Here is a 25,810-nt window from a genome sequence, read left to right on the forward strand (position 1 = left end):
AATGGGAATTGTAGTGTTTAACAATCACAACATCCAACGGGACGCCCTGCAAGAAAACTTGAGAGTTTGGCATTCAAAGGTAAACACAAAATTGAACTAGCAGAGAAAAGAGGAACACTTAATGAAAAGTTAGCAATTTACCACGACCGGCACTTCCCCATGTCACTTATTTGTCGTATCTTTTATAGACCTCTGATAACTTTCAGGACGAGTTGCATCATTTTCCGTGCCCTTTCTGGTGAACTCGGATTTGTCTTTTTTTTTCTTGTTTTCACCGACACATTCGAGGTCGTTTTGTGATCCTCAGCATGAACATGCTCACTACTTGACACAAGCCTTACTTCGCCTGATTCTTGTCAAAGTACGCCCCAAAACAAACTTGACGTTATTGAGTTACTGAGATAAGACACTTTCAGTGGAACACCATGAACTTGCAAAAGGTGAACGTGTCTGTTCCAATTTGTGTGTTTACAGTATTTCCAAGGTGCTAGCATGGAGACCAAGTAGTTCGCACCTCCACCTCAAATGTATTAAGTTTGGGGTTTGAATTTCAACTCTGACCTTCCTGCGTGGAGATGGTATGTATCTTTTCCCCTTGTTTTAGTCGGTTGTCTCCGGGTACTACAGCATCCTTCCGCATTCCGACAACATGCATGCAGGAGGATTTGATGCAGCTCGTCATCTACTCTACTGTAATTAAAATAAATAAAACATCTCAGAAGACCTGTTTTAGATGTTTGCATCACATTACTTATCATAACTTTGGTATGGCCCTCGAAGGATGTAATACCGAAATGGCTGCTAAAGAGTTTATTAATAAACTGCATTAAAACAATCTCACACGGTAGCACTGTCATTCTGGCAGTTCATTGTGTGAGCAGGTGGGCTTGTCTCAGTATGTGATTGATCCTCTTTCTCGCTTCCCAGCAGGATGAGGGATCAGGACAGGTAGGGGACATGGATTCACACCCAATAATGATGCACTGAACTGGGAAACATCTGCTGAGTGCCCCTTTCAATGTAACTATGGTAAGAATCTGACACGAAGTGAGCAACAGTGTGCCTATTTTGGGAGTTTACACCTGCAAAAATGGTGGTGGGTTTAGTTATGGGATTAACCCCCTTTGCAGCCAGATTGTGTTTCTCTCCCAAGAGACTAGGTCAATTGAGACTATAACAAACCCTAATTATGTGACCCGTTACAACCTAATTGTTAAGGAGATTAACTAGAATGTTGAATTGAATCCCTACATTAATATTTGATGACCTCAAGCTGTCCGCATGGGGTTCACAGTGTGTGAGCAACTCACAGATGGAGAAATTGGAAGAGTTATCTCATGCTCGCTGACTCTCAGTGGTATGAAATGGGAACGATTGACATTCCAATGACACTTTCCCCCTCTAATTGTTTGTGTTTCATTTGATGCGGTTTTCATTTATTTTTATCTTTTGGGGGGGAAAGATATGGACTGTGTAAACATCGCCCAATTTAACTGGCAGTACCAACATATTATTGTCAAGAAAATGTTGACTTGACTTTCCCTATATATAGTTAAAAGTAGTGTTGAAATGTGATGCAAGGCCAAACGATGTCAGTTATTTAAATCTGACATCTTCCTGAAATTAGTCCATTAGTCTTCAGTCACTGAAGACGTTCCCTTTGTCGTTTAGGAATTTGTGTGCCTCCATTAAAAACTGCCACTCAGTCATTCTTATATTAAGAGTAGGCAAAAATATTTGTAATAACTGGATAATACTGGTAATCTTCTGCCTTATCCCAATATATTTAGTCAAAATACTCATTTTAAACACCCTCACAATTCTTCTCTGCTCCCTTTTTCCCTGTTTTTAACATGTTTTCCCATTTCGCATAGATTTTTTTGTTTGTTTTTCCAGCTGATTATGTCCCTCTACTGTGATCCGCCGGTGGGCACGTTGCTCCCTGCACTTTAATTGGACATTTAATTAGATCACAGTTTTAGTCCAATTAGACTCTGAGGTGTGGGGGAGAGGGAACGCAAGGGCGAAGAGGAAAAAGTCCCCAAGCTGATCTCGGTCCCCCTTCCATTTTTCTCTTTCTTCATCTGTCTTTTTCTGTCTGCCACGCCGTCCCTCTCCCGTCTCTCCCGAGGGCTGCTCATTAGTGATATAACGTGAGGACACAAAACACACAGCTCCCCCCTACACTCCAAGTGAGTCAAACAGCATCTGAAGCACACAGACGCCACGAGGACCTCTGCGGCTCACTTTTGTACACATCATTTGCTTTTCGTTTTATTGAATAATGTTTGCTGGGAAGCTAAAAGCATAATGTTACTGGCAAATGAGTTCATGGTCTGAGGCTTTGATTAACACCGCTTGACAGGCTGCCACTCACAGCAGTATTGACCTGCAAAAACAACACAAACATCAACAACATGCCGGGCAGAAGTCTTATCGACTCAGTGGAAAGCTTCGGTATGATATCACAGCACCTATTGAGACCCGAGATCAACTTGATTACCAATAAGACGAATGCGAGTGTCACTCAAATGCAAAGCGTGTCTACATGAGTTTTTAGTTCCTCTTTAGTTTTGCCCTCTCCGGGAGCACAAGACCAAAATATAAGTTATTGTTTTGATCACAGTTTGTTTTGACAGTTAATTAACACAAATACTACACAGACACAGTGAAACCCCAAGTACTGGTGGTTCACTTTTCACTTACGTTTTTCCTTGTACACACACTCTGTATTTTAATGAAAAAACTAATCATCTATTAGCCATTTATTTTAATGTTAATGTTGTGAGATTAGTTTATATGAAGTGATATTTGCCTGTTTTTGGATTATAGTTTGTGGTATATATTTGCCATTTAAATGACGAATATAGGCAAACATAAAAATTTGGGGGTCGGTGTCAATTATTCCCCATTTTCTGCTGTTGCGGCAGGACTCGCTCCCTGTTACCGAGTGTCAGTGGTTGTCAAACTTTTTACATCCGAGTACAGTACTACCTAAAAGAAAACTGGGTGACAGGATATCTCTTCCTTCTACTTGTTGTCACTTTGGAATAATGTTTCCCCCTAAAGCTGACATGAGTCTGAGCTATTATGGTATGTATGAGCGATGGTAAAAACGATGGGCCACATTAACATTTAACTTTGATGCCAAGTAGGTGACCGCAAAAATCTCAACCTGCGGGCCACAGCTGGTCCCTGGGCCCGCAGCTTGAGAAACCTTGAAGCATTCATAGATTTCACCCACATCTCAAAATGGGAAATCAGCTCGTGAGATGGTTGGAAATTCAAATGGTCCAGTCCAGTTTGCTTTGGCCACCCACTGACTCTATCACCTGTCCTACAACTTTGTCATGAATGGAGAGCATTTTGATAAATCGGCAAATACAGTTTGAGGTTCCATTTTTACGCAAAGTTTCAAACCAAGGGCCAAGACGATAAATGGATTCCCAACAATTCGTCATCACTTAATCATGTAATAATTTAAAAGGCCCGTTCACACAATGCCCTATGTCCGTAGCATCGTAAACACCCTGAGACAGGAAGTTGCCTACGAACTAACAAACAGATGGACAATGCAGATGCTGCACAAGTGTTCCCCTTTTATGAACAGTTCTGCTTTGGTGGAGCTCTTTGCTCTACCGAGTTCCTGTCAAGTAAGTATTGTTTCTCGCATGTAGCTCAAAGCAAAAACAACAGTGTGCCTCAGTGGGCGAAAACACGTGTAAACACACACACACACACACACACACACACACAGTGCCTCAGAGGACACAAGTCAATCTTTGTGTACCTTGAGGAGTCTCCTGAGGTCTTCCTCCTCTGCAGCGTCCCTTCACGCACGCGCCCCCGCCCCCCTCCTGTCCTGCCACACATGTCTGCTTCCACTGCTCTAGATCTGCATGTATTTAAACGACAATGCAATAGGCAGGGGTGTTCTGGCCACAGGCATCACTACCTGACCCCCTGCCTGTGGCTGTTTGACTGACAGCTGCGGTCCCGCCTAATTGCATTACCCTCCCAGGTGATTGGCTCACACCCCGGGGGCTCATTTGTCAGGATGCATTGTGGTAATGATGTAAATTAGCAGACATATATGTCACTCAGCCTGCCAGCGCCCTGCTGATTGGCCCCGCTGTGCTCATGTGCCCGGCCCCCAGCCGAGGGAGTCAGCTCATTGGTCTTTGGGGATCGAGGATTTCCCCCCAGAAATAGGGCTTTGCCGATCGGGCGTCCCTGTGGGCTGATATTCTTCAATCTCCCACCTCTTTACCTGTCAGTCAAAATGCAGGGACGGATCCCTGCGGTTATGCTGTGCTCTCAGAGATACACATTTACACACCCACCCCTAGAGAGTCATGTAGGTGGTATAGGCACCTTTAAGAGCCTCGTGTTGGCTTAGGCTCTAAACTGTCAGAAAATAGGCTGATATAAAAGTGTGCGCGTGTGTGTTACCTATAATAGAGCGAAAGGCCACAGGCTTCTGTGCCGTTTTCCCACTGCTTACCCAGCATGCCTTAGTTTTGTCCTCTATCAAAACCAGACTTCTTCACAAAGCCCAAACAACAGTGAGACTAACATATAGCCTAAAATAGACACACGCGCGCACACGTGTGTGTGTGTGTGTGTGTGTGTGTGTGTGTGTGTGTGTGTGTGTGTGTCTAGCACTCCTGTTGAGTTTTTAAAAGGCTTGAACAAAGTGTAGATTCTTTGTTAAACTTGTTGTATTTATACAAGTGGGACTATGAATAAAGAATAAATAATGTCAGCATCAGCATGAATCAATACTCTTACAGATAAACAATCACTCGGCCCAGCACTCGGCCCGTGATCAATGCTTTACTCTGAGTTATTGTCTTCATATTAACAAGTGAAGTGCTCCCTGAGGAACGCGTGTGAATGGGAAAAATGAGTCCGCTGCAAAGCTCTCAACAGGACCCGGCCGTTGTTTTTACATCCTCCTTTGTCTGATTCCAGACGCGCCATCTCAAAAGCCTTTTTAGACAAATTTGGATTCACTGTAGGTGTTTCCGGGCTGCACAGTGTTCGACTGGTTACCATGTCGGCCTCACAGATTCCGGCTCTGGCTTTCCTGTGTGGAGTTTGCATGTTCTCCACATGTCTGCGTGGGTTTTCTCCGGGCACTCCGGTTTTCTCCCACATTCCAAAAAACATGCATGGTAGGTTAATGCAACACTCTAAATTGTCCTTGGGTGTGAGTGTGAGCGCGAATGGTTGTTCGTTTATGTGTGGCCTGCGATTGGCTGGCAACCAATTCAGGGTGCCCCCCCCCCTGCTGCTCGAAGACAGCTGGGATAGGCTCCAGCACGCCCACGACTCTTGTGAGGATAAGTGGTTTCGAAAACGGATGGATAGATGGTTGGATGTAGGTGTTTCCAAACACTTGGTTTCTCATGAAACTCTAATTGACTCCTCTCATTGGTCTGAATGTCCCTCATATCAATTCACTTTATTGATGAGTGTAGTCCCTGCCAGCTGAAATTCAGATTTTTTTGTAATGCCCTCTTGCATTTAAGATTATTCATAAATCAATTCATGTGTTGATAGTAGCAGCTGGGGATGTTATTATTGACTCAGAGAGAAGAGGAAATATCAAAATAAATCAAGAAAAGTCCAAAGTAAGTTTTAATGAGCTCTTGTCATAGTGGGGAAAAAAAATCACTTTGATATCAGAAGCATGAGTTGACTTAATTTCAAGAAACGTACAGTGCTTATTTTCCATCCATCCATTTTCCGATCCGCTTCATCCTCACAAGGGTCGCGGAGGGTGCTGGAGCCTATCCTAGCCGTCTTCGGGCAGTAGGCGGGGGACACCCTGAACCCGCCAATCGCAGGGCACACGGAGACAAACAACCATCCACGCTCACACTCACACCTAGGGACAACTTAGAGTGTTTAATTAGCCTGCCATGCATGTTTTTGGAATTTGGAAGGAAACCCGAGTACCCGGAGAAAACCCACGCAGGCACAGGGAGGATGCAAATTCCACAGAGGGAGGCCGGAGCTGGAATTGAACCCATGACCTCTGCGTGTTTGTGAGATGGACGTGCTAACCACTGGACCACAGTTTCTTTTTTTTTCTAATTAATTTTGGTCTTGTTAAAAATATCAAGATAGGACTTCAATACTCGTCTAGCCTTCTAACAGATACAGCAGCATCAAAGTTGAGTGTTTTTTTTTCATGAGGCAGAGTTCATAGGGGACAATGATAAGTACCCCATAGGCCTCAAAAAACAATATTGATAACATATCGGTCACATGCACTTGGAAAGTGTTTTCCATCCGTCAAAAGCATCTTAGCGAGTTAAAAGTTTACACCTACTTTTGCGCCTACCTTCTACATCTAAAACAATCTTCTAAAAATTGTGGGATGCCCGCTGGGATATATTGTGGTGCTCTATCACCATTTTACTTTTATTTCTGGTTAGATAAACAGATTTTTTTTCCTTCATCTGTTGGAAGTGGAGGCTTACTATTGTATTTTTGGGGATATTTGCGCACGTGTTTGACATTAGAATGTGCTTTGCTGACGAATTACTGTCACTCAGCGATCGATTTAGATGTTTGTGGTGGATTTCAGTAAAACCCTGGTAAATAAAAACAATTCTCAGGGCAAAAAAAAAAAAAAACCTTCCCGTGACACAGCACATGTGCCAAGCACACAAGTTGATTTACTTTTCATACAAGGTTGTAATGGGCTGCTGGGGTTGAGCGTGAGAAAGCAGAAGGTATGATGGGTAATTGCCGTGCCGCACGCACCGTCTGCAGGAGCTCTCTTTACGAGATGGCAGCAGGGCTGGAGGGTGAGACGAGAAGCCTGGAGGACGTTTGATTCTTCTTCTGTGCTTTCTGCAAATAAGTTAAAGAAGCAAAAGTTCCGAAAGTATTTAGATGATGAAAATGTCTCTCAGATTTTGCCATGGGATGGAACCGGTTAGTGCCGCTGGCTTTTATGTGTTTAGGGGCAATGATTGATTTCTGCGTTGTACCCCCGCAGGCTTTGTCCCATATCTCTCCACACACACACACAGAGTGGAGCATGTTGCAGTATTAATGAGACATTAATAAGACATGAGGAGAGACCCCCCTCTTACACGCTCACACAGGGATCACGCCTCCATACACCCACCCACCCCTCACTCCCCAGATGCTTCCTGTCTACAGATTACGCAGCTTTCACTGGGCTCTTGTTAAGTGGGGCCAGGAAGAGATTTAACCCCCTCAGTGAGAGCACACACACACGCACACACACACACACACACACACACACACATGCATGTGGACTCTGTCAGAAGACATCAGTTTGCCAATCCGTTTATCAAAATGTCTTCATTTTGGGCTTGACAGCCAATGGGATGTCAGGTGTTCGTGTGGATTGAATGATCATTTTTACACATTGGGAAGACCCTTTATTTGCTATTATTCATTTAAACCAGGGGTGTGTAGTCAGGGCAGTCAGGTGAAAGAATAAAAACTAAAGAAACAATTAATAAATGCAATTCTTTTCAATTTCAGAGTTCGGGTCTGTGCTTTACCTTTTTTTTTTTAATCCAATCATGATTGTTTTCGTCAAAATTGTTGTTGTTGACAAAGGGACATCAAAAATTTGAAGGGGGCATGAAGAGGGAATTGATGAGCATATAGTTTGAAAATCTCCCAGTATTTATATTTAGCTTTTCTGATCACAGGAAACTGCATATAAAAGGTGAGGCTGATTGTGTTCTACCTTACTGAAGGAGGCATACGAGACGAGTGAGAATTTCTGCTGTTCTCTTATACAGAGACGTAGTTTGGTAAATGCGACAAATCCCATGGCCACTTACGGTATATGTGCGAATCAAATGCTTATATATTTTACATTGGGGCTGAACAATATTGGAAAACCAAAACAAGAAACCGACAACTCATTGTCTGTCCACAGAGCATGATCCAAACAAAATAAAATGAGGGGCGAACCTCGAAAGCCCAAAAAGTAAGGGGTCTCTCGTTCACCCTAAAAGATTACAAGGAACTTTTTTGGGAAGAATTTCTGTGATGCATGAGGAATCGCCTCTGCATGACTGAGTTGTTTTTAGCTTTTAGTGGTTAACAACAAGATCATATGTTTTTGTTTATTTTGTCGGTGCTGATGATCAGGATGGTGAAATCAAAACCTGGTTTCATGCTTAGAGCTACAGTACATCATGCCTGAGAAGATGCCCTCTACATTGGTCAACGGTTGATAAGCAAGCTATTGTATATGCACAGGAAATGGCCGCGGGTTGATTTGCGAGCTTATGTGTGTTTGTGTTACAGGCCGCAGCGCCCTCTGGCCCGTGCGCCGCCCCTCTGGGCTCGCAGGTTCACGCCGCCGCTGTCAATGGCGACAGGAACACGCTGCACAAACTCATCACAGGTAAACAATATACAACTCGCTCGAGGTGCATAACTGTGAGGAGGCCAAAAGTCCAGCTCTTGAAAAAAGAAAAAATTCCAACGATTGGACAAAAACTTACTCAAAAAGGAGTTTTTCCCTACCGACACACACAAGAGTGTTTTCGCATCAGTATGTAATACCGCACTGCTTTATTGATTTCTGCAAGGAAATTTTGTGCAGAAAGGTCAGAGGGCAAGGTAAGCCTAAGCAAAACACCCATGCGGCCATTACAGAATGAGGCTTTTTGCACAGCAAAAAAAAGAAAAAAAAGCCACACACACAGTAGATCCTCGCTTCAATAAAGTGGTCAATGACACCTTGTGTTCAAATATGAAAACAAATTCGCAAGTGAGTCACAGTGAAGTAGTATATTAGCGAATAAGTGCATTCAAGGCCCCCGGGTACCATAATCCATTCATTTGTGTATGTGTGTATGTGTGTATTTGTGCGTATAGCAGAGCCAGTCCTCCGGGACCGTGAGGATCAATTTGGCCGCACCCCTCTCATGTACTGCGTGCTGGCTGATCGCCTAGACTGTGCAGAAATTCTGCTAAAGGCCGGAGCCTCAGTCAACAAGACCGACCACAGCCAACGCACGGCTCTGCACCTCGCCGCACAGAAGGCACGGCCTATGCTGACCCCCCACACGCACACTCTTAGGCACACACACACACACACACACACACACACACACACACACACATAAACACACACACACTGGTGTTGCAGTCGACGGGTTAAGGATGATTTGCCTCCTTGCCAAAGGCGGCAAGGTTGGTCAAATGCTGGTTGTTTGCACGTGGGGCAAATTGGCATGTTTTGAGCTTGTATTGAGTGCAACTGACAAAGTTGATCCAATACAATTCGTCATAAAAAAAAAAAGAACAATAATAGCTTTGCAAGTGAGCAACTCAATCGACCAGGTTGGGGTTCGGTGGAAAGAGGGAGGCCACTGCCCCCTAGTGACTCTATGTACGACCGCAGGGGTACCGGGACAAATTGTTGAAAAAAAATGGGAACAACCCTGAAAACATACTTTTACAGGAATAATAATAATAAAAAGGCTATGACGCATCTTTGGACAATTAAGTCGAAATAAATGCCGCAAGCCTCACGACAAGGCAGTAGAAACCAACCAGTGAATAAACTGCAATGATAATACTCTCAAAAAAAGGTTCTCATTAAATACAGTGAAAGAAAAGTATTTCATAATTTTCAATATCATTTTTTTCGGAATGATTCAACCACTCTGTCACACCTTTAATAAGAATACTTTTCTGATGTTGAAAAAAAAAAGTGACGCCAGAAAGGTATTTTGAATGAGAATTGTACTTCCAAAAAAAATAAAATAATTATATATACTGTGTGTGTGTATATATATATATATATGTATGTATATGTATATATATTTTTTTAATAATAAGACTAAGTATTAGAAATATTACAAAATGAAGTTTAAATGTTTACCTTTTAGTTCTCATGTGTACGGTGTGACAGAATAGAGAATTCTGGGAACGTTTGTTAGACGCCATATTTCCACACAGTATTATCTTTATTTGGTCATATTTTCTGTGCTTTGTCATCATGATTTTGTTAAAGAAAGCTGTAGCAGGAGACATAGTACATAGTATTGGTGTGCGCGTGTGCACGCGGGCATGATCGTGATGGGGAGCCCTGTCTCTTTGACACAGGATCAATAATTGGCCGAGACAGGCAGAGAGGCCAGGGATTACGGATCTAATTGGACTGAGAATAGGGAGGACAGGAGTGCATAGACACACAATCTCTTGGTCGAGATGCATGCTCACACACAAGATAGATCCGTCAGGCTGTGGCTTTGAGCCGGCACCATGGTAAATATACAAAACACACTCACACACGGAGGGCCACGCAGGCACACGATCCGGTGTCCTGTGAGAGCTGTTAGGTAGTACATGACTCAGGAGGCCCTGCCTGAATACCATCCAAACAGAGGATGATGATAGTAATGATGACAGGGGGGGCGGGGGCGGGGGCGGGGGGGGGGGGGGCAGGTTTGGTGTTAACTGTCTAACAGCTCATCACGCGCACCAAAATGAGAGAGAAAGAAGATGGATGACCCCTGAATTGAACAAGACACCATGAAAAGACCACAAGCTTGTGATTTGGCCTGGGTGTGCATGTCACCAGTGTTGGTTCACCACTAATGCTAATGAGAACACTGTGATATCATGTGGAGAATATTGCCTAAATCAGAGTTGTTGGATTATCTATTTATTCATTTATTTTTGCCTTGCAGGGAAATGTTCGTTTCCTCAAGCTGCTGCTGTCTCGACACGCCAACTGGCTCCAGAAAGATTTGGAAGAGATGACCCCGCTGCACCTTGCCACACGACACCCTTCTCCAAAAGCCCTCGCGTTGCTGCTTAAACACATTGGCCCGGGGGAGGTCGACACACAGGACAAGAACAAGGTACAGTCAGGGACAAAAGAAAAAAAAAGAGAAGTACACTTGAGAAGGGATTGACGGGTCCCCCTTCCAAGATGACCAGGCTCCAATGGATGCAGAGTTGTCAGCATTTATCAGATGATATGATGTTGTGCAGCGTTAGCATAAAGGGCATTCGAGTCCGTTTAACAAAATGAAGCGCCGCAGGTTGACAAACACCTCCAGAGAAGTGATTCTCCTCAGAAACTGTCCAGCTTTCTCGATGCAGAATCCTCCAAGAAGTGGTCCTATTCAAGTCCCAGTTGGTCGAAACTGAATCCTTACAGCAACCGCTTCATTTCACTCAGGGGTGGGGGAGGAGGGAGGAGAAGTGGCAGTAAAACAGCGCCAAATCCAGGTGCCCAGCGGCTGAGGCGGGACGAATAGTTACATACTAGGTGTGGTACAAACCAAATGACAGAGTGTAGCAATAACTCATGAGATGAGATTTTAAACATTTCTACAGTAGTAGCAGCTCTCATTTCTACAGGTAGAACATTCTAGAATACTGCCGCTCGAATTGAGGATCCGGAAGAACCTCCTGACTTTTTTTTTTTAAGCTCTTGGAGTAACTAAAAGATCAGGATGTTGTGAGCATAAGGCTTGGTGTGGAAAATAAGGCACTAATACTGCTAAGTCAGCAACATAGGCAGATGCTAAGCCATGGAATATTTTATAAGTAACAAAATCTTAAAAATAACGTCTCAATAACATGGCCAGGATAGGGCTAATATGACTTTCTAATCCAAATCAGAATCTTCCTTAAACATTTTATACTAATAGCAGGCTTTTAAAACTAGCCTGACTTGCGGTCTCTGCGTCACTCATGTATAGAATGGGCCATGTCTTAGCAATATCGTGAAGACTAAAACACTGCTCCAGTTATGTCGTCACTATTGATGTTGTGCCCGATGTTAGCATGCTTGAATTCAAGGTGTGACTGAAAAAAAGTGGGTTTAAGCGAAGGTATGTAGAGATGCATCAATAAAAAGCAGGTCTGAGGGGGGGGAAAGAAAGGAGGTCAGGAAAGAAAGAAATACGAGGGGAAAAAGCGGGTCTGAGGGGAAGGAAGGCTGGAAAGAGGTCAGGAGGGAGGGAGGGGGGTGTATGAACAGAGGAAGAAAGGCAAAAGGTTGCAAGAATAAAAAGCAACTTTGAGGGAAGAAAGGAAATAATGGAGAAAACCCCGTAAATCTCATTAAATTAAGAACATTTAAAAGCATACATATCTCAACTTTTCGATGGCAGTGTACATCAAAATCCATCTCAAAAGATATCGTTCCGGTACAAGTGATGATCATGATAAGGGGAGTTTGTACTTTTTCGTATTTATTAAAACAGTCATCGGGACTTGACACCCGTACATGATAAATTTGATCTGTGAAAAATCTGTCTTTCGCCTGAGGTAAAACAACCAATAAAGAGACAGAAGTCATGACTTATGAGGTTTCAATATACAGTCACGCACTCACGGTCACAATTATTTAACAGGACTATCGGCTGTCATCACATTTTTCCACTTATTCGCCTTGTCGCTGCGTCACAAAAACATACACTTGAAGGCACCCAAAAACTAAAACCCGTAGTCGATATCTTGCAATGCTGATCTGTCATGAAAAATAGTGTTTCAACCTTACAACTTGAGGTCATCTTTTTTCCAGGAGATCTCGCTCAGATGTTATGACTTTCAGGCCATTTTCCTAATTTGTGTGTACTTAAAACACACACTGAGAGCCCTTCCACGGTCTGTCCGAAAAAAAACATCCAGCCGCATAACGAATGGAATTCATTGAGGAGTTTGAGGTCATCCGCGCTCGTGTCGCAGTGAAGCCTAAGTGTCTGTGGCCACAAGGACAGAGACTCCCTTGTGTTACGACGCCGAGGTGTGACATCAGTAGTTAGTTTTGTAATGTTCTAATATGCATCATCATGTCAGATGACAGCCAGTAGCTTCCATTTAGGCGTTATCTGGGTTGCTTCTCAGCCCTTTCATTTGCGTAATAGAAAAAGCTCAAAGGCTCTAGCCAACAACGGCCCTCACTGTTCTATAAGTCGTCCTAGCTTTCTCTTCTTTTTCATCTGTCCTGCTTGTCTGTCTTCACAGCAAACTGCCCTGCACTGGTCAGCGTTTTATAACCGGCCGGAGCACGTCCGCCTCCTCATCAAGCACGACTCCAACATCGGCATCCCTGACAGCGAGGGCAAGATCCCCCTGCACTGGGCCGCGCACAGCCAGGAAGCCAGGGCCACGCAAACTGTCCGCTGTATCCTGGTACACATCACGCATAAAGTTGCGCTGTCTTACCAATAAGGAATGCAGAATTAAGTGCAACGGTATAGATGTATTGGGGGGGGGGGGGGGGGTTCTCCGCCAAAGACATGGTCAAAATCGCATGCGCATTAGGCAGCGCGATAGAAATACGCCACCACCGTTTTCTGAATGGCCGTCTTCGGGCAGTAGGCACTCCTGAACCAGTTGCCAGCCAATGGCAGGGCAAACAGAGACGAACAACCATCCGTGCTTACACTCACACCTCGGGACAATTTAGTGGTCCATTAACCTGCTATGCATGTTTTTGGAATGTGAGAGGAACCCGGAGTACCTCGAGAAAAACCACGTAGGCACGGGCAGAACATGCAAACTCCACAGAGGGAGGCCAGAGCCGGAATTGAACCCGGTACCTCTACACTGTGAGGTCGACGCGCTAACCACTCGCCTACCGGGCCGCCTATAAATATGCTCCCTTCAATATTTGTTGATATGTCCCTTAGGACCCGCATTTTTCCTGGTGTCGCTAAGTCGCGACTCACTTTCATCAAGAGACAATGAACCCACTTATTTTTAGGAACGATAAACAACACATATTGTTGAAACATAGCTGCTTACCTGATTATAGTGCCTTTCAGAGTACAGTACATGATTTAGATTCAAGATGATCATGCATGTACAGGACTAAATACAGTACAAATAAATCTCACAATTGCCCAAAATATGGCCATAATATTTTCCCTATTTCTTGGTACTGCGAAAAGTTCTTTACCTTGTGGGAAGTCGGTCAAGTAGAGAGGCATACAAGTAAATGTCTCATTGCACCCCAGGTAATAAATTTCAGTCAAAATAATGTTATTTTCTAAATGGAAAGAGAGCGTCTAAGCTTGGATGCATGTTCAGGTGTGCAGATTTTAAGGTATACGGGGTCCACAGTGTAGGATGGAGTTCATCTCCCATGATGGCAACAAAACCCAAATGGGTTCTCGAGTCTGAATGTGTCGTACTCCATCACTAACCTAGGCTGACGGAGTGAAGTCATACTTACAGTACATATTAGTTTGGATAACACTTGTAGGCCACTAACTGAGCATGCCTGCTCGAGCCGCGTGACAATCTCTTCTCTATATTATTCCCCTCCAGAAACGACTGCAGTTAATTGCATACCATTCTCAACCATAAAATATTATCCGTCTAGATAGTCGTATAGTGAGGCAACTTTTTACTACCTCTTCATAATAAATCCTCGACACGCTCTCGTGTCTTGAACCATCAGATAAAAACCACTGCTTTGGGCGTCCTTGATTTCCAGGCCTGTTGTAGCCATTAACAAACTTCTAGAACGTACTGGGTGTCTATCCTGTCCGCTGACTTTGAGGACAGTGCTTTGGAAAAGCCATCCTAAAGTTTCTGGTGGCTTGCTCTGAAATCGAGGTAAATTGGAAGAATTTTCAGTTATTCCCTTTGTGAAAGTGTTATGGAACACGCCAAGGAAAAAAAAGGTTGAAACTGTATCTTTCAAAGGCCCGTATTAATCAAGCCTGCTTGCCCACTATGAATAAATTGGTTCGTTTAAATCCAGACATCGATGTCTTGCGCGTGTGCAGGAAGCGGCTCCCACGGAGTCCCTGCTGAACTGGCAGGACTACGAAGGTCGGACACCCTTGCACTTTGCTGTCGCCGACGGTAACGAGGCAGTGGTGGAGGTGCTGACGTCCTACCAGGGCTGCAATGTGACCGCTTACGATAATCTCTTCAGAACACCGCTGCATTGGGCCGCCCTGCTCGGTAAACTGACGCACATCTCACACGACTCCTTACGGATTTCGACTGCCTTTTCTTGTCCTTCCATCATTGTGGCTTGCCGGTTTAATTTGGTGTGACGTACCACTTAAAAAGCAAAACGTCATTTACGAGCCACAGGTTTTGCTTTTGGGGTTTGTAGGTCACAATGATTGTCGGTGATTATGTATGAAATAGAAATTAAAGCCATCAACTAAAGCAAGGCTGCTGTATAAAATGTATGAAAGTAAACACCAGATAAAATAGCAGCTTTTGCGGATGTCAAGAAAATGTCGATCGCAAAAAAAAAAATGATGACAGTTCATGTAACGTCATCCATCCATTCATTTTCTCTGCTACTCCTGGGAGGGGGAGGGAGCTGGAGTCGATCCTAGCTGATCAGTGCAAAAAAACACACAACCCCTAGAACCAGTTGCATAACAAAAATGTTATTTGTTACACAACATTCAGTTGGTTTGTTTATGTCACATTTTGCCGCTGATGTCTCAAGACCCTCCTTTCAAATATCATGCCATGCATAAATTTTGTGGGAAATTCAATTATAAACCATAAGACACGGCGAGGTTGCCTGCTAGTAGTAGTAAAATAAATAGTGTGAAGTGGAAGTTGAGCACGAGGTACGTGACTCTGCATTTTCTGGAGTTTAACATGTGTTCACAGGCCATGCCAGAATTGTCCACCTGCTGCTGGAGAGGAACACATCAGGCACTATTCCCTCCGACAGCCAAGGAGCGACACCTTTGCATTACGGAGCACAGAGCAACAATGCTGTAAGTCGCGCGTGCACAACAAACCAATTCATGAATAAAATATATTTTGGAAATTAAAAGGGATTATAGGACTTGTCTGTATGGCTTTATTTTGGTCCTGATCAAATTTATTTTCCCGAAATTCAATTGACCTGAGTTGGCAGGCGTTCATCTGCTGAACCCAACTGAAATAGGTTCGATGCTAACATGTAGTAAAACCTGAGTACAGAAAGTTCTGAAGCAGATTAAAAAGCATAACATCAAGTTATCTGGAGTCAGGAAGTTTCCCAGGGTTTGGGGACCGACAAGTGTTTTTTTTTTTTTTTTATTATTTAGTTGTTGTTTTTTTAGCCACTTGAAAAATTCAGTATTCTGTGAAAGGCTCCTGCCTGACAAAACAGACCAAAATCGACCCTCAAAAAATGCATTTTCTTGCTATTTTGAGAATGGGCCAACATCCCCGGTCTTTGTGTGTGTCCGTGTGTGTGTGTGTGTGTGTGTGTGTGTGTGTGTGTCCGTGTGTGTGTGTGTGTGTGTGTGTGTGTGTGTGTGTGTGTGTGTGTGTGTGTGTGTGTGAGGGGCGCGAGGGGTTGGGCAGGTTGGGTGTAAGACTGTGTGCAAGTTTGTTTTCGAGCTCAAGTGTCTTCTTTCAGCAACTTGAGAAATGCACGATTTTGTAACAGCCGTGGATCTGAAAACGGACCCCTTGAAAAACAGGGTTGAGTTTTATTCAGAATACCTTCACATTCAATGTGTTTGGTTTCTTCAGTTTTGATGAACTTATGACCTTTGTTTTCGAGTGTTTCTTTTCAGCATTTCAAGTGCACACTTAACACATTTCTGTGACATTGTGTAGAAAGGTAGCACATGTGCAAAGCAGGAAAATCCATGAAAATCCAAACACATTGAAGTGCCAATCTGGGTAAAAATGCTGAGAAGAAGAATTCAGGTTTCAATTCACGAACTAAGCCCCGGTATCGCAGAATGGTGATCTCCATTGTGCCAATGTGGTACTCAATCACTTGGTCACTTCTTTTAGTGGAATTTGTGCTCTCTTTTTGCCATTTGAGTTTCGTTGAGGCTTTCCCCCTCCTCAGTGGAAATGGTACGATCCAATCATCTTTCATCGTCGCCATCCAATCCATGAAGTTGTGATCTTCTCATTGAAAACTCTTTCCTATAAATCACTGCACAACCTTTGTTCTTTTTTTTCTTTGTGTGTGTGTGTGTGTCAATAGGAGACAGTAGGTGTGTTTCTTTCTCACCCATCAGTGAAAGATGAGCCTGACCTGGAGGGCAGGACGGCCTTCATGTGGGCCGCGGGCAAGGGCAGCGATGATGTCATCCGCACCATGTTGGCCCACACGCCTCACATTGACATCAACATGACCGACAAGTATGGCGGCACCGGTGAGTGCCACTAAAATGAGATGAGCTCCGGGCGATGTGTGCTTGTACAATCTCAATTCCAATGAAGATGGGACGTTGTGTTGAACATAAATTAAAAACAGAATACAGTGTATCCTTACAAATATAGGTTGAACACGATTTGCAAATCATTGCATTCGTTTTTTTAATTTATATTTAACGCAACGTCCCAACGCTCCTCAAAAGCGAGGCTCGGTCATAAGGCGATTTCCCAGAAGATGAGCCAGAGAGGAAAGCTGATAGTGTCAGCAAAATTAGTGAAAGTTTGCCATGAAGACTGTCAGCACTGTCCTCTTGTATGCTCACACATGAATACTCGTGACACGTCACCACAGCTCTGACGCTAAAGGGGCCTCTTGGATGTATAATCAATGTCCAGTCTGGCTATCATTGTTTATGCATGCATTTGCAAGCTGGACAGCATGGCTGACTGGTAACCACGTCACTTCCTTGAATTTTGGATGAGAAAGTTTATTTGTTGGTGGGGCAGAGGGGGGGGGGGGGGGGGGGTAATGATCTCCTTGTATTGCTTGTATCTGTTCAATTGATCACTTCCCAGCTTTTTTTTTTTTTTTTTTTGCACAGCCCAGCGAATAGCATCAATTGAGTTCTTGCATCCCAGACGGGCCATGTACAGTTGTACACCGCTACAAAATACAACCACAATTATAAACCAATTTTTAATTCATAACTGTCAAAACCCAGCGTGGATTTCATTCTAAAGGCAGAATATTGGCTACAGGCTCTTGCCATTACCGTTTTATTAAGCAAGTAGTCATAATGTTGTGGCTTGTCGCGGGTGTACTTCAGCCGCATTTTAGTGAGGCGTGTGGCGTCCATTTGACTAGTTGCCTTCATGTTCGTGTCGCTATTGTCCAAACAGCGCTACATGCAGCCTCCCTGTCAGGCCATGTTAGCACTGTCAAATTGCTGTTGGAGAGGGGAGCCATGGTGGACTCCCTGGATGTAATGAAGCACACGCCGCTGTTTCGTGCCTGCGAGATGGGACAGAGGGACGTCATCCTCACGCTCATCAAAGGTGGGTGTCAAAGGTAGCAGCAATCTCTTCCAGAAATTGTTTTGCCATGTTCCAATGCTATTTATGTTCTCTGTAGTTGTGTGTCAGATATGTAGCTGCTTACTGTGTTGAATAAAGGCGCCGCACGTGTGGACCTCGTGGACGTGGACGGTCACACTGCACTCCACTGGGCAGCTTTGGGAGGGAACGCTGAGGTCTGCCAGATCTTAATGGAGAATGGAATCAGCCCCAATGTACAGGTGAGCTCTGAAGCGCCTCGTGCTGATAGAGCACCGAAAGGGTGGACCACAAATTCCAAGTTTCTGGTTTTATCTTATAAGAAGCATTTTAAATTAGGACTATATTTCAAATTAATTTTGGTTTTAGAAGGCAAAAAAAATACAAATATTGTCTTACCACTCCCTACAGTCCTCCGGCAACCTGTGGTGAGAGTATACATTGTACACGTGCTGCATTCATTGCAAGTACACTATGTAATGAGATCCAATCTGAAACAAAAGGCTGGCCTTTACAAACATAATTATGCTTTTTATTGGCACTTGCACCCTATGTTTATTATTGTGCTTATGGTTTACTGCACTGCATCATTCTGAGAGCTATTTATAACATATGTCTCATCTCATGTAGTTTCAAAATAAGATCACCAACATAGTGTGGCAGCCTTCTTACTTTGATCCTGTGACCACTATTGTTGTTGTTAAGAAAGAGGCGGGTGGGTACTGGATCTTATTACTTGTGCAAGTGTACCTAATGGAGAACTGTTAGTATGTAACATTATTTTAACATCATCTTTATTTACAATGCCTTTTAATGATCATTTAAAATCAACTCGTTATTACAGCTTTCAAAGAGCTTTATGATCCCAATCTGTCTGGCAGGACCAAGCAAAACGGACTCCACTGCAGTGTGCTGCTTATGGTGGCTACATCACATGCATGGCTGTCCTGATGGAGAAACACGCTGATCCAAACATACAGGACAAGGAGGTAGAAATCAGCTGCCATGCATGCATATCATTATCCAGTGTGTTATTATTCTCCCACATGTGTTTGGGAAATTTTATGGTCTGTTGAAACTAAGGTTGGACTTTTCTTTTGCAGAAATTCCAAAAGCTTTGTTTGGCTCAAATATATGCTCATCACCATACCTACAGTGAAGCATGGTGATGCTTTGGGCAGGCACTTTAAGTACAAAACCTTCAGGCTTCTGCTAGAAAGCCTACAAGACCAAAATAACTTAATTTGGGGCGAATCTGGGACACTTAAAAGGGTGTCAGTGTCTCCTGACTCCCATTTATCACAAGTTTAAATTGATTGATTTCCGAATACACCCCCGTGCCCAGTTCTATGAGGGCGTCCACACTTATGCAGCCACGTTAGGTCAGTTTATTTTTACTCCTGCTCTTGTAAAGAGTTGTCCAAATTATAGCTCTCGTTCATGATGGAAAAATATGAGAAATGATTTCTCTTGGTCATTTTTTATAGACCACGAAAACCTGACATTTGAACGGGGCTGTGTCGAATTTTTATATGCTGTATGTTAAAGTGAGTTGAGGAGCTTAATGTAGTGCTTTATGCCATTTTGTGGCATCAGTATGCAATTACAAGCCTTTCTTAGGGGCTGCGTCAATTATTCACACATTTCTTCCTTTCTATTTGCTTTTGAGACATTTTTCTAATCATGTAAGATATGTGTTGTGATATGTGATAGTTGTCAGACACGGACGGACTGGATACAGCCTACTTGCAGTAAGTGGTTGGCACCCCTCCATTTTTATTTTCCATTTAAAAATTGCCACGGGTATGACCTTGTTTCCACAGGGGCGAACTGCTCTCCACTGGTCGTGCAACAATGGCTACCTGGATGCCGTGAAGTTGCTGCTGGGCTACAGCGCCTTTCCTAACCACATGGAGCACACAGAGGAGAGGTGAGGCTTTGATGATGATTATGACGATGAGATGTAGCGGTCACAAAGGTAAGGAGACCTTCAAAAGGCTGTGTGAGTGACAATGGCGTTCACACGCAGGTACACGCCGCTGGACTATGCGTTGCTGGGGGGCCACAGCGAGGTGACCCAGTTCATGCTGGAGCACGGCGCTCTGTCCATCGCCGCCATCCAGGACATAGCCGCCGCCTCCATTCAGGCCATCTACAAGGGCTACACGGTCCGCAAGGCTTTCAGGGAGAGGAAGCAGCTCCTCATGAGGCACGAGCAGCTACGCAAGGACGCCGCCAAGTGAGAGACGAACAAACAACACTCAGCTATACATCTGTCCTTGTCTAGCCCTGTTTGTTTGGTCATCACAGGAACACCTTTGACATTCTTTCTTGCCGCACTTTCCTCGTATCCGTCTTTCTCTCTGTCAACCTTGCACACGCATACGTCTTTCTCCTGACGTGCTCCTTTTGATCCTTTGTCATTTACTCACACGTCTCACATTTGTTCTCGACGAGAGTGTTTCCTAACCTTTGTTGAGCCACGGCACAGATTTTACATTAGAAAATTCCTATTGCGCATGTCACATGCCTGACAATCGGCTGTTCAAATTAAATGTAGTAGAGCATGTAAATTCTGGCATCCGGCTACATCACGTCACATTAACAGTTGATCAGAGATCTTCAATCGGAATGATTTTGATCAGAACGACAAAGAAGTCTCCATATAAACGCGGCTGTAGCTGAACAAAGATACTGATTTTGTTGTAAATAAGTCATGATTTATGGACCAATGAAGAAGTCAAAATAATATGCACCTTTCACAAAGTGCTTCACATCCTTATAGAATAGTCATACATGTATAAAATACAGATTCACAGAGTTTTACAGTCATTACAAAAACAAAAAAAAATTTTTAACAATCCGATCTTAATGAAATGCGTGTTTTATTTTATTTTATTTTAATGGTTGATTTTTTAATCAGATTTCCCATGGCACACAGTGGCTGGGAATCATTGTTTAACTGAGATGTACATTTAAATGATTTCAATTCTGAAAACAATGCACATCACATCAGTCTAAGCCCAAAATATTGACAACATTTGCCGCCACTTCTTTTGCTTGTGTCCAGGAAGCGAGAGGAGGAACTGCGGCGGAGAGAAGCCGTGCAGCAAATCTCCGTGGCCGCGGCCAAGGAACGAAAATCGTCTTCAGAGACGAGCGAGCAGGAGAAACTGTCCTTGGTGAACCGAGTGGCGGATTTATCCGTGAAAGACTCAGTGGTGGAGACAAAGAAAGCAACTAAACCTGAACGGAGGGACAGAGAGGAGAGACACAAAGGTAGAGTGAAGTTAATTCAGACCTTCCTTTGTGGTATTTGCAAATGAATCAACCGATGATATTAACATACAGTACCTAGATACTCCAAATAAAATTCTGAGGTTCTGGTAGACTATTGAGATATTGTTTTGTTTTGGGGGGTTTTCTAGCAGAAGGCCGAAGGTTTTATGCCAACAATAGACTATTTGGAGCTGTTAATAATTACCTCCACATTCGCTTAAGAGCCTCTGAATTAAAATGCCTCAAAGAATAATAAATGTGTGTGTGTGTGTGTGTGTGTGTGTGTGTGTGTGTGTGTGTGTGTGTGTGTGTGTGTGTGTGTGTGTGTGTGTGCGTGCGTGCGTGCGTGCGTGCGTGCGTGTGTGTGTGTGTGTGTGTGTGCGTGTGCGTGTGTGATATAAGGAGAGATTCCTTTTTTCAGAGATCTCCTCAAGAGTGCTGATTTTTGAGGTGCAAAGATTCCAGTGATATAATTTCAAATGCATTTTTTTTTGACAATTTAATTTCTTTATTGTTCTTAACGTCTACAAGAAGTGGGTCAAAACTAAAATAGGGAAATGTGGGGCGGTTGATAGTCACTATTATACTCCAAGTGACCACAATCTCTTAGAATGGTGCAAAAGAATGTGTTACCTCAAAATTGTCCAACAAGACGTGAAGAGTGTTAGGAATCATTGTCAGTATTTAAAAAACAATGAAAATGGTGTCAATGTGAATGTGATTGTGAATGATGATTTCTTTCTATATTCACCCCGCGCCTGACTGGCAATCAGTCCTGGTTGTATTTCACCCAAAAGTCAGCTGTGATAACCTACATCTCCCGCAAACCTAATGAGGACTGGTTGGATAATAAATCAACGTGCAGTATTATCTCCACTAGGCCATCGGAGCAGATCCTCAAGGAGCAAAGCTGCTGATCCACCTGACACTCCGAGCCCTGAAAGTCACATGACATGCGACACGACTACCAGGCTGAAGGACCCGCTTTCTCCGAGCAGCTCAGCATCATCCAGACACTCCTTCACACGTAAAGTCAAGGAGCAAAGACCCGCCTCGTTCACAAGCACCCCTTACACGGTCGTCTTGGACGCAGACCAAACAGCCGCCGTACCGCCGAGAAAGACTGATTCCCTGAAGAATAGACACCACAAGGCCAAAGATCCCGCTCACTTTGCCGGAGCCTCTTTGCACACGAGAAGCCCTTTGAGAAAACATCACGCCGCCACAAGCGCTCTAAAAGGACACGACAGAGAGCAGCGCAGGAGGAAGCACGAAGCGGCTAGGGTCATCCAGCGAGCATGGCGAAGGTGAGTGGCGAATTTGTAGGAGTCGCTTGCAAAGGATGCGCAACCTCTTGTTTTAATCTTTCATGATGCTCATAGGAACACACTACAATACAGACACTGTCACGTGTCTGCCAGCAGTCCAGACATGCCTCCCATTGAAAATACGTGGCCGCATTATAAAGTGCAAAATACGACAACAGAGACCCTGAACTGTTGAGCAACTAAAATTGTACATCAAGCTGAGAAGGTCAAGAAGTCCACCTACGAAGCCTCAACATTGAGTATTCTCAGTTTCCAAACGCTTTGAGTTTTGTGAGAAGGAAAGGGGTTGTAAAACAATGGTGAACATGCCGATATTTCAGCTTTTTTTTAAACATTTTACAGGCATCAAATTCAGAATGAGTGAATATCTGTTAAAAAAAACAAAACGAATAAATGTTATCAGTTTGGACATAAAATATGGTGTCTCTGTATTGTATTCAACTGAATATAAAAAGTAGGTCGAAAAGAATTAGCAAATAATTGTGTGCACACTTTTGTTGTATCTGCATCATACAGTAAAAGCTTTGTATTTTATTCTAAAGAATGGAACGGGCTGCAAGTCGTACTTGGCCCACAAATGCCCTTAATAGCTACCAGCACAAGGCCATCACACAGCCCCTCTGTTTCCATTTAGTCTCTAGAGTGAATGTGCTGCCCATAAAAAAAGTCTTTGTTGTTGGATTTAACGCACGTGTTGTCTGTAGGCTCCTCACACGCAGACACAGTGAAGGCAAGGCCTGCAAGGGGGTGGAGTTAAGTGTTTTAAACCACGCCCACACCGAGAAGAGACGGACAGAGATGCGAGCTCCTCTTGCGAAACCTGCAGCCACTACTAAGACGTCGGTGCTCCAAAACATTTATGGTAAGAGCTGCCTCATATGTTTGTGATCGTGGTTGCAGGTTGCGGCAGGGTACACCTGTACTGCATCATGATGACACGTTTGAGACCAACTATTCGAGATCTTGAGCACCTCCGATGATGCAGTGCAATTGCGGCATGCATTGAGATCACTATCCAACCTGCTTTAGAGCGCCTCATTGTCAAGGCATGGAAAATCCCCCCAACGACCTAGTGGAATATAGTCCAGCCATATATCCAATGGAAATATTTTCATGGCTCAAATGTTCAGGCATAAGAAAGATGCTCAACCAAGTATCTCTTTTTTTTCGACGTTGAAGAGGTTGTATTTGATTGAGAACTATTTTATTTTTCACAAAGTTGAAGCCTCGTTTTAGATGCTTTGCAATCATTTTGAATCATTCAAATTTGCCGTAGTTGACAACAACAGTCATCTCTGTGGTCTTTCAAATGTCGAAGTCACAGGGGGAAAAATACGAGACCGCTTTGTTTCCTCAATTTCTTGTTTATTTAAATGTCACGTACCTCAATCAGCAATTCTCAACTGGTGGGTCGCGCAGCCATTTTGTATGGGTGGCGGACGAGTCGTTAAAATTTCCAGGAATTCCTGAGGTTGCAACACGAGCACGACAAAATATATCTGATTCCATCATACTTTCGGTACAATTTGACATGCTTAACCTTAATTCTATTTCCAGAAATTTTAGTTATTATCAAAAAGGAAAAAAACACTGATAATGGCTAGACATCAGTTCTTAAATTCCACTAATTAATTGGCCCTTCATGGCAGACATTTTTATCAGTACCAAGAACCTAATTTGTGCAAGAAGCTATCCAAACCAGTCTGGCTGTCATAGTGGTGTGGAACACTCTGTAATTGACTACAATAACCCGTGTTAATGTCTTGGGCGGCGCTTGTGTCCACACACTGACCCAGCTGTCTGTTGAGAACCTTTCGTCCTCCCCTCAGACAGGCTTGACCTTCATCACACAAGAGCAGGTGATGATTGGAGAACAGGCAGGAACCTTGCTGCTCTCAAGCATGCTGGTGGACAAACCGATAGAAAGATGGACACATCTCAATGTTCTCACCCAACCTCGTGACGTGGGCCCCCCCCCGCCCCTCCCCTCCGCTTGCCGTTCTCACCTCACCTCTCCCCCCTCCTCCGCCGTCGCTCTGACAGTCGTGGCATCGTGAAAAGTTCAGAGCTGTCAGGGGGAATGTCAACAGTGTAGAGCGATATACTGAACACACATGCACACACACATACACGCCCATGCCGCAAAGAATCCAACGGACATTTGACATACAACTCTAGACTGGTTTGGCACTGGCTATCATAATCGTGTTACACCTTTATCAAATAGCCTCCCTGTAATTTCATATCTGCCAGGCTTCTAATAATATGATTTCATCTCAGCGGGGTTTGAATGATAACACAATTATGATATGCACCTTTAAACATTTTTATGCGGCCCAGGTAATTATGAAGCTATAATGTTTTTTTTAGAATTACATTTTGGTGTTGCAGAAACTAAAGTACAATAACCCTCGGGCCTGCAATAAGTGAAATCCCCTATTTAACCCTTTCATGCACAAATAATAATAACCTGTTACCTGATAAGCTGTCCACCGTCATAACCGCTGTACTTATAATGGTTAAATGCCGTCCAGGCAATGTTTTTATCGCATTTAGAGCACTTAAATTTCAATTATTATATAATTCAAGGGGGGAAAAAAAACTCGTAATAGATACATTTCTTTGAAACAATTTTAGAGTAAGAAATTAATACACAAAATATTACAGTATTTTACGTACTCTTGATAACGTAAAGCAGTAATTCACAACGGTGAAGTCCTTAAAGTTGAAGCTAAAGTGATGTGGTTCTTGTATTACACGACATGTACCGGTAATACTCTGTGTTTGCCCACCTGCGTTTTACAGTTGTTTTTACTTGCCTTCTAGGAAACTCCATGGCCGTACGAGGACATCCTTCATTCCGGGGGTCTCAGCTGCTCCTGAATGTGCCTTTACGCACGCAGAGCCAGTGTAAGTCACTCAACTAACCTTTGGATTACTTTTGGTGAGAGTAAGCATGCACTACTCACTAAACCGTAAGGGATTTGGGGCTTTGGAGTGAAATTTCAGGACGACTC

The 25,810-nt window shown here is 43.6% G+C and overlaps 1 protein-coding gene across 3 annotated transcripts in view; it reads left to right on the forward strand.

Moving 5' to 3' along the window:
* The window catches only part of invs (inversin), a 26,865-nt gene continuing 1,055 nt past the window's right edge, over positions 1–25,810 (forward strand). The window contains exons 1-19 of one of the 3 annotated variants that reach the window (XM_086113975.1): positions 1–79; positions 475–578; positions 928–1,029; positions 8,314–8,413; positions 8,890–9,056; positions 10,713–10,886; positions 13,006–13,173; positions 14,778–14,958; positions 15,634–15,743; positions 16,961–17,132; positions 18,034–18,189; positions 18,307–18,428; positions 19,068–19,175; positions 20,010–20,116; positions 20,216–20,425; positions 21,257–21,465; positions 22,346–22,772; positions 23,498–23,655; positions 25,620–25,703. In XM_086113975.1, coding sequence (XP_085970101.1) covers positions 1,027–1,029; positions 8,314–8,413; positions 8,890–9,056; positions 10,713–10,886; positions 13,006–13,173; positions 14,778–14,958; positions 15,634–15,743; positions 16,961–17,132; positions 18,034–18,189; positions 18,307–18,428; positions 19,068–19,175; positions 20,010–20,116; positions 20,216–20,425; positions 21,257–21,465; positions 22,346–22,772; positions 23,498–23,655; positions 25,620–25,703 — 2,656 coding nt within the window. In that variant the 5' untranslated portion in view covers positions 1–79; positions 475–578; positions 928–1,026. Of the gene's footprint in view, positions 80–163; positions 362–474; positions 579–927; positions 1,030–8,313; positions 8,414–8,889; positions 9,057–10,712; positions 10,887–13,005; positions 13,174–14,777; positions 14,959–15,633; positions 15,744–16,960; positions 17,133–18,033; positions 18,190–18,306; positions 18,429–19,067; positions 19,176–20,009; positions 20,117–20,215; positions 20,426–21,256; positions 21,466–22,345; positions 22,773–23,497; positions 23,656–25,619; positions 25,704–25,810 lie in introns of those variants that run through there. The other 2 variants (XM_086113978.1, XM_086113977.1) reach the window with 2 other exon arrangements.

This window comes from Hippocampus guttulatus, chromosome 6 (assembly GCF_054856545.1).
Source record: "Hippocampus guttulatus isolate MCC_2025c chromosome 6, RoL_Hgut_1.0, whole genome shotgun sequence".
Lineage (NCBI taxonomy): Eukaryota > Metazoa > Chordata > Actinopteri > Syngnathiformes > Syngnathidae > Hippocampus > Hippocampus guttulatus.